This window comes from Miscanthus floridulus, chromosome 19 (genome assembly GCF_019320115.1).
Source record: "Miscanthus floridulus cultivar M001 chromosome 19, ASM1932011v1, whole genome shotgun sequence".
Taxonomy (NCBI): domain Eukaryota; kingdom Viridiplantae; phylum Streptophyta; class Magnoliopsida; order Poales; family Poaceae; genus Miscanthus; species Miscanthus floridulus.
Window position 1 is genome coordinate 81,234,613 of NC_089598.1, and position 8,649 is coordinate 81,243,261.

The 8,649-nt window shown below is 41.4% G+C and overlaps 2 protein-coding genes across 2 annotated transcripts; one reads left to right on the plus strand and one right to left on the minus strand.

Moving 5' to 3' along the window:
• Nucleotides 1-384: 384 nt before the first annotated feature.
• Nucleotides 385-4,077, plus strand: LOC136527462 (elongation factor 1-gamma 2-like). Its single transcript, XM_066520209.1, has 7 exons — nucleotides 385-582; nucleotides 1,727-1,876; nucleotides 1,949-2,009; nucleotides 2,094-2,146; nucleotides 2,221-2,322; nucleotides 2,407-2,905; nucleotides 3,534-4,077. Exons 1-7 carry the CDS (start codon nucleotides 574-576, stop codon nucleotides 3,911-3,913), a joined length of 1,254 nt encoding a protein of 417 aa, XP_066376306.1. The 5' UTR covers nucleotides 385-573; the 3' UTR covers nucleotides 3,914-4,077.
• Nucleotides 4,078-4,541: 464 nt separating this feature from the next.
• Nucleotides 4,542-8,649, minus strand: LOC136527463 (uncharacterized). The gene is made up of 8 exons (XM_066520210.1): nucleotides 8,476-8,649; nucleotides 8,269-8,400; nucleotides 7,327-7,535; nucleotides 6,644-6,787; nucleotides 6,275-6,489; nucleotides 5,943-6,201; nucleotides 5,058-5,211; nucleotides 4,542-4,949 (listed from the first exon to the last, which is right to left on the minus strand). The coding sequence occupies exons 1-7, from the start codon at nucleotides 8,555-8,557 to the stop codon at nucleotides 5,083-5,085; spliced, it is 1,170 nt and encodes a 389-aa protein (XP_066376307.1). The 5' UTR covers nucleotides 8,558-8,649; the 3' UTR covers nucleotides 4,542-4,949; nucleotides 5,058-5,082.

An 8,649-nucleotide genomic window follows, 5' to 3' on the forward strand; every position in this document is an offset into this window, starting at 1 on the left:
TGCTGCGGCGACTGGACAGGTGCGCGTTCTGGGGCGGCTTGATCGATCTAGAACATGTAAGTCGGATGAGGCAGGGGCAATACGAACCATACGTAAAATGTTGCCGTATACGAACGCCTGAAAGGGTACTTAATGGCATGAATCACGTTTTACATGAATTGTAATGGCATATTTACAATATCGCGAATAGCAATGGTATATTTTCAAACTCGAAGAATTACGATGACAGCGTTCGAATTAATCCTTTTTTTAAAAGGTATATGCCCATTTAAATTACAAAATAGTACAACGAGCGTGATCAAAAAAGGGTGTCCATCCAGGCCCCACGCGGCCACGGATCCGGCTCATCTTGTGATCAATCCAGTGCGTCCAATGCTTGCCATCCGACCCCCCCGCCGACGCAACCCTAGATTGCGCCTTCCTCTCTGTCCCTCCTCCGCTGCGCCGCCATCATAGAAGTCCGCCGCCCTCTCCCTCCGTAAACCCCTCTCTCTTCCTCCAGCGGCCTACTCCTGCGATCTGTCCAGCAGATCTAAGGTTCCGATCGGCCGTGAACCAGCGGCAACCGTCGGCATGGCGCTTGTGAGTTCCTTCTCCTTTCTCTCTTTCTCGCTCTCTCTCTTTTTATCGCTCTTTCAGAAGTGCTGTGTAGCTCATCGCTTGTCAGACTGTCTGTGAGGAAGTTTTGGTATGCTCGGCAGTTTGGTTTATAGGGTTTTGTGATTCCTTCCGTGTAGTTTAACTTGATCTGATTGGTGATGCGCGCTGCTAAGCTGTGGTTTCTGTTGGATGCGATTTTCGCGAGTTATGGCCTCATAGGTATGGGAACTGTAGTCTGTAGATGTGATCGGAACGCGTTAAGTTGTTTAGATCAGCAGCTTTGCTTTGGGCAGGCCTTTATGTTGGGCAACTTTGGACTGCTGGTTCGTTCCAATATCAACATCACCCAAACTTTGGCCTTTGGAAATAGATCGCCTGTTGTTATCCCTTGTTCACACCCGTCGGTTCATACTGAGTTTGATTGAACTTAGTAGTCTGATCACAGTGCATGTGATGTCACTTAGAGTTCCTGGCTTACTAGTAGAATGGCACTGGAAAAGACCTTGAACCTTTGATACCCTGGTGACCATGTAGTTTTTACAAGGGAATTGCTCTATGGTCAATGGCATTTACCTCGTGTATTTGAGCCATTGGATTCATTTAGGTGCTATCATCTCAAGTGATTTTAACCATCATCTCAAGCGCTTTTAAGTTTTTAACCTTCTGATACTAAGTTGTACTTGATTTGTAAGTTGAAGAAAATGTTTGTACATGGAGCAATGCTCTTTTGTTATAGTTTGTTTTTATAAGCTAGCAATTTAGGCAATTCAATTGTAGTAATGTTTTGGCTACACAATGGTACTGTTTGTGTTATTAAAGCATCTTTATTGGAATCTGTGTGAAAATGTTCATTTGTGCGTTGTTGGGAAACAGACATGTCATCAGCTACTTCATATTGTGATTTGTGAATGCTCAGTCTGGGATGTTGCTGCATTTGCTTGTGTATTTTTCCCCCTAAATAGTGAAATACATGTGTTCCGCGGATTATGTTTATGTTCTGGTTCTATCACTTAGGCAATGGTGTAGATGTCATTGCCTGCTTGCATGTGTACTATTAAATTACCATGCACAAACAGAAAGGTGTTTCAATTTGTAATACAATATGTCTATTTTTTTTATTGCATAGGTATTGCATACTGGGGCTGGAAACAAGAATGCCTTCAAGGCACTTATTGCTGCAGAATACAGTGGGGTCAAGGTTGAGGTGACCAAGAATTTTGAGATGGGTGTCTCCAACAAGACCCCTGAGTTTCTTAAGATGAACCCCCTTGGGAAGGTACACCATGCACCAATCATTATCTTTGAATTGCTATGTATAGTGGTTCATGAACTAAAGATTACTCTTCAGGTTCCTGTTCTGGAGACTCCTGATGGCCCTGTTTTTGAGAGTAATGCTATTGCACGCTATGGTATATATAGAATCCCACACTTTTTCAATTTATTTTTTTTTTAACTTTTTGCCGCTGATGACCATGTCTCTGTTTTCCTTTCAGTTGCTCGTTTGAAGGACGACAACCCTCTTCTTGGGTCTTCCCGTATTGAACAAGTGAGTGATTTATCGAGTGTTAACATAGTTAACTGAGTTTTACTGCTTGTGGACCTCACCAATGGTTCTTGCAGGCCCACGTTGAGCAATGGGTGGACTTTGCTGCAACAGAAGTTGACCCTGGTGTTGCATGGTACTTGTATCCAAGGCTTGGGTACATCCCTTATGCTCACACAGTAAGTTGTGGGCAGGGAAACTTGGTTCTTGTATTATTGAACATTTACTAGCTATAGTATTAACCCTTTTTTGTGTGTGTGCAGACTGAGGAAACAGCTATTGCTTCATTGAAGAGATCGCTTGGTGCTCTGAACACACACCTTGCCTCAAACACATACCTTGTTGGGCATTCTGTTACTCTAGCTGACATTGTATTGACATGCAACCTGTACCATGGAATTGCACGGATCTTGACCAAGAGCTTCACTTCTGATTTTCCTCATGTCGAGAGGTATTTCTGGACCATGGTTAACCAGCCTAACTTCAAGAAGGTCATTGGTGAGGTCAAGCAGGCAGAGTCTGTACCTCCTGTTCAGAAAAAGGCCGCTCCTCCTAAGGAGCCGAAGGCAAAGGATGCCAAGAAAGAAGCCCCAAAGGAGGCCCCCAAGCCAAAGGTGGTTGAGGCACCAGCAGAAGAGGAAGCACCAAAGCCAAAGCCAAAGAATCCTCTTGACTTGCTGCCACCAAGCAAGATGGTCCTTGATGACTGGAAGAGGCTATACTCAAACACAAAGACCAACTTCCGGGAGGTTGCCATCAAAGGTATCATCTCCATGTTTTCAATAATATGGTCAATATGTTTGCTTCTTTCCTAACAATTTTTAACTGCGAGTGGTTGGTGTTAGAATTCTGTACTTTGCAATCTATCAATCTTACAGGAAAACAAATTTGGAGTCACCTTCCTGACTAGAATTTGATTTTGGCCTCATAAGAATAATATTTTTAGACATCTGAAGGATTATGCACCCTATAGCTGAGTCAATCACAGATGGCCGCAAAGAGTTTATGTTGACGTGAACTAACAAAGTGCTAATAGTAGTTATGTCTGCTTTAATAAGCAGTTACTTCGTCATCCATTTGCCACAGCTATTTACTACTCCCTCCATTTTGCTAGGACAAGCATTTGATCAACAGTTTATTAATACATAGTTTGTGACAAAATCATGCGATTAGATTCATATTAAAAAATATATGTAGTTATGGTTATAATTTTGTATAACAAAAATGAAGTATTACTGTGGTATTTTCCTGTCAAAAGCCTTGTGCTATTGAAACAAAATACTGGAAAGAAAAACAGAGGGAGTACTGAAAGTAAATTAATTACATGAATGGCTTGGGTTTCCTTTTCCATGTTTGTGCAGTCTTGACCAATAATCCGTCTGTGTTTCAGGTTTCTGGGACATGTACGACCCAGAGGGCTACTCTCTGTGGTTCTGTGACTACAAGTACAATGATGAGAACACCGTCTCCTTTGTGACCCTGAACAAGGTTGGTGGATTCCTGCAGCGGATGGACCTGGCCCGCAAGTACGCCTTTGGTAAGATGCTCGTGATAGGCTCTGAGCCACCCTTCAAGTTGAAGGGCCTTTGGCTCTTCCGTGGTCAGGAGGTTCCCAAGTTTGTAATGGATGAGGTCTATGACATGGAGCTCTACGAGTGGACCAAGGTGGACATCTCTGATGAGGCCCAGAAGGAGCGTGTCAATGCCATGATTGAGGATCAGGAGCCCTTTGAGGGCGAGGCCTTGCTTGACGCGAAATGCTTCAAGTGAGTGTGCTTGCCTGGAGCCAGAACTGTTTAGGCCTTGAATTGGATATTTATGGAAGAGTTTGCCCTTTTACTTGTCTATGTTGATCTGGTATACCTTGCTATGAACTGGTTGAAGTTTGTGCTGAATGTTTGTCCGTAACAATCTGGTCATGTTTTTTTTGCTTATGTCTGAGATGTTGTGATTATGTTTTTTTAAAAAAAAAAGACATGCAAGAACTTACAAGACGGCAGAGCCATTTAGGAAAGCCTTCTAGGACTGTATCATGCCTTCAGAAGAGTTTTGATCTAGGAAAGCCTTCTAGGACTTCTATTCTTTTGGATGCGTATGTATTCATCTCAATTCACGTGTTGAGGTGAATTGGAGTGAAATTAAAGTAAATTCTATTTCAATCCACTTCAACATATGTGAATTGAAATGGATACATGCTTTAAACAAGGCTTAGCAGAGTTTTGATCCTGAGTGGTAGTTGGTGCTATTTGTGCAAAGGTTTTAGCAGATGCAAATGGTATTATTCTCGTTTTAACCTCCCAGGAAGGTGAGTTCACAACATAGTTTGCGATAAATTGGGACATCTCCAGTGACGGACCTGGTGAAAGTGCGATGAGCGACGGCATAAAGCATCTGCAAACAACACAAATTTTGCCGGTGACGCATTGAAGCAGCGCCAGTTTTACTCAATACTAATAACATCAGATGGCGAAATTGTCTTTACCGCAACATAGATATAGTGTACAGTGGTGGGGAACAACATTACATATTCAACAGGAAGGGGCAAACCAAAAGAACAAAAGGTGAATTCCCAAGTGGTCGCCCTGTGTATGGTTCTTGTATGGGTTCTAACTTCTAATGAGCTATCAAACAGTTTCACACCAATCTCACATCCCTGCAAGTAGCTTAACATATTCTTGTTCGTAATGAATGATACTTGTCCATTTTATGTTGATCCGAATTCTTTAACTCTTGCGATGACAGCCTCATGGTCAGCAATTTTTGTATTGTAAGTTGAGGAACACATAACAGCTTTGAGTATGATCAACTGTAAAGAAAAGATAAACTTGTTAACAAACACTTAATACCAAAGGGCAAAATCTAATAGTCAGGTTAGTTTGGTAAAGATAACGAGGATGAGAGTGAGGGAGGATACCATGTGTCAGTTTTTAACCAAAAGTTCAGAAGTCATATTTTGTCCGGCCACTTCTCAAGATTAGGCATAGCATATCAGACAGCTTAGAGGTTGAGTTGTAGAAATTCCATGCCTCAAGCATCAAACGCTTTCTTGAACCTTTGAAATGGACAACCTGAAAACGGTACAAGAATTATTCTGGATGTCACAGTAAATAGAAAGCATATACAACAATGTTACACAACATGCACATTTATTGGATTAGTATAATCCTGTAAGAGCCATGTCCAAATGAGACCTCCAGAGGCACCAGTGCATTGTGGAGTCCTAAGCCAAGTTAATAATATGAGGAGAGGTAGAAGAAGACCGAAATTGACATGGGGGGAGGCAATAAAAAGAAATTTAAAAGCTTGGGATATACCTAGAGATCTATGTTTGAATAGGAGTACTTGGAAAGTAGCTATTAAATTGCCTGAACCGTGACTTGGGGCTCTTGGTGGGTTTTAACTCTAGCCTACCCAACTTGCTTGGGACTGAAAGTCTATGTTGTTGTTGTTGTAGTAGTATAATCCTGTAAGAATGACCCATATTTGCATGCTGACGAAATGGTCATCAATCGGAGCATATAGCTTATAACAAAAGAAAACATCATGAATCCACAATGCACAGTATTATCACAGTACCAAGAAATTTATTTATTTGAATTATAAATTCCATATATGCGAGAAAAAGAAACGGTGAAGCAATCTTCATAGTTTTCACATCTGTATTAGCATCATGTATTCATGTGTAAGGAGCCTGCAGAATACTATTTTCTATTAATGTTAGGCCAAAATTTATTTCCATGAAGAAAAAGAGGAAAACTTTGACCAATTAAGTTCCTTACAAGTAAGAAAAGTGTTATACCTTAACATCCAAGGGTATACCATGAAACTGTCCAGCACCCTCAGGTGGGGTCCAATTATAAACAGCACAAGGCAAGAAGAGAACAGATGCTCCATTAACTTCACCAGTAAATGTTTCATGCTTAGAAAATTTTCCAAAAGCTGATGGTAGATGAGACTTGACAACCCACGCCAGTGCTAACTGGTCACCAAGCATACGGGAAGCCTTGATATATCTTAAGCTGTAAGCTTCAAGGACTTGTTTCAAGAATTCCACAGCTCTGAAAAAAGAGAGTTTAATTTGAAGTTTGCCGGCTTTCTACAATACGATCTATTCAATAGCTGTCAACTTACTTAGTGATGCCATCCCTGGTTCCTCTTACCGCAACAAACCCAGAGTTCAAAGGTTGCCCTTTGTTATTACGAAAAGTAAGAGCCAGATGACAATGGGGATATTTTTTGAATATATGTCCAAGATCATCAACCATTGCTATATCGGAATCAGTTAAAACAAAATGATTCAACCCCTCCACCCTATCAAATTCCACAAGTTTTTGCTCCAGAAATGCCTGAATATGAGGATAAGATACATAAATATAATTCTTTCAGTTGAAAATAATGCATAAAGATGATGATAGCAGTAATACATGGATCACATTAGAAGTAATTTTGAGAAAGCATATGCAGAAAATTTAACGATCTAAATGAAGCCGATAGACTTACAATGTATGTCTTTATTCTTTGAAGCATCAAATTTCCTCGAGAATAGTTTCCTTCAATAGGCAATAGTGTAGCACTCCCTTGATTTACTGAAATTTTTGAACCAGGATCAGTCAATATGATCACGTTGCTTCTTGGCATTGACACCTGCAGGGTTCTACAGATAGGATCAGGTGTTAAACAACTCACATCACAATCGTTGTTGGGAATAATGTAGCACACTCTGTATTTTCAGCTTCAAATAAGATGAAAAAGGGATATTTGCTATGGGCATAGGTAACAAGATCATGAACTCATACGCCATTTCTAGAAAGGGTTATGATAGTGATGTTAGTATTCACATTCATTACATTACTTCATGTTTTCCTACCACACAAAAAGGATAACAATCTCAACAATTGGGAGAAAGTGCCAATTCTTTGGTAACTCTTAAACAGGACTGTTTGATAGCAATCACTCACAACATGCAATAATGCAAGACTAGGAACATCTTAGTTGAAATGCTGGATATGGTATCATAAACATAGGGATGGAACTAGAAATTCAACTGTAATTCAAATATATGGGGTGTCCTGCAATCTATCATTCACAAGAGAGAGAAAATTATTTGAGCCATCAAAATGTTAGTGTTAAACTTGCCACCAGTAAACAAAATTCACACAAACTTAGAGAAAAGGAAGAGGTACCTTTATGAAACTGATGAAAGTGTTCAGAATGGCCATGGATCTCTCTATTTTGCTATAAGAATGGTTTCCAACAGTTACATAATCAGATGGAACATTGCCATCTCCAGCTGAGACAGAATTGTAGGTTGTGAATACAGTAACAAAAGAAATGGGTTCTCCAGAATAGTTCTCTTCACTTGATAGGCCAATCTTGTTCAGAGCTATAAGTCCTGAGCAGGTGACAGAAACATCATCAGTCATATGAACTCAATCACCAGGTTATGTTGTGCCAACAGCAAGGAGGTACTGATTTGAGAAAGACAGAATGCAATCTACCATTATTAAGTTAAGATTACAGAACATCATCGACAACTATAAGCAAATTAACAACTGTTTAAGATCTATGTGGAACATCATTACATCAAGATTCTAGATTTATCTGAAACATGCTGTTCAAAGCAATGCATTAGAGAAATTATTTTACTGCTCCTGATGAACTGATTTTGCAAAAAGCAACATTGTTATCCTGATTTTGCCTCATGCTTGTCACAGAAAAACAAAGGCTTACAGTTTGTTAGGCTGTAAATCCAGCTCAGCAAAATCTAATATTACAGTGGCAGAGCAAAAATGCAGAATGAGCATATAATCGTATCCCCATCATTTTTTTCCTCAAAAAGATAAATATTACCGTGTGATGGCATAGTAAAACGATTCCAGTGCATGATGAATAAACGAGCTTACTTTTGACACTTTATTAGTTGGACATGGACTATTGAATGTGAAATTTGTACCCTCAACACAAAACATTCCATTGCCACAATGACATTGATAACAGTTGCTCAATTTTCAAAGCAATTCTCCGTGTCTAGACAGCCCTAGATGTCTCGAACCAAGATCTAAGCAGCCTCCATAACGACCACTAAATTCAGCATGAATGGAGCTTGCCGAAGCGATAGGATTAACCTTGGCACTGTAGGCGGTCGGGGCGGCCCTGTCCGGCGGCAGGACCGAGCACGAGACGGTCAGGCCGCTTCGGCGCAGTTGGGGGAGGCAAGCACACGCCCTTCTCCGGCGCCCAGGGGTGCAGCCTGGACACTGGCGCGGATTGAATCGTCAGGGGGGCGTCCTCATTGTGAGGGGAATTGGACGACAGAAAGGAGAGGTCCGTACCGGAGTAGATGAGCGGGACGAGGAGGAAGAGGAGCAGCGGGCCTCGACGTACGGCGCGGATCCGAGGCCTCGGGGCCGCCATATAGGGGCGAAGAGGCGGCAGCGGAGCCCCGGTCCCGTCGGGGGATGAAATCGCGTCGGCTTCGCCGACGGCGGTGGCCGGTGGGCAAATGA

What these genes read in the sequence shown, in the direction of transcription:
- LOC136527462 (XM_066520209.1), top strand. An exon ending in ACATCCCTTATGCTCACACA is followed by an intron (nt 2,323 to 2,406) that starts GTAAGTTGTGGG and finishes GTGTGTGTGCAG; the next exon opens with ACTGAGGAAACAGCTATTGC. An exon ending in CCGGGAGGTTGCCATCAAAG is followed by an intron (nt 2,906 to 3,533) that starts GTATCATCTCCA and finishes TCTGTGTTTCAG; the next exon opens with GTTTCTGGGACATGTACGAC.
- LOC136527463 (XM_066520210.1), bottom strand. Translation starts at nt 8,557, where the DNA reads ATGGCGGCCCCGAGGCCTCGGATCCGCGCCGTACGTCGAGGCCCGCTG. An exon ending in CTTTCATCAGTTTCATAAAG is followed by an intron (nt 6,788 to 7,326) that starts GTACCTCTTCCT and finishes AGAACCCTGCAG; the next exon opens with GTGTCAATGCCAAGAAGCAA. An exon ending in GTATACCCTTGGATGTTAAG is followed by an intron (nt 5,212 to 5,942) that starts GTATAACACTTT and finishes TACCGTTTTCAG; the next exon opens with GTTGTCCATTTCAAAGGTTC.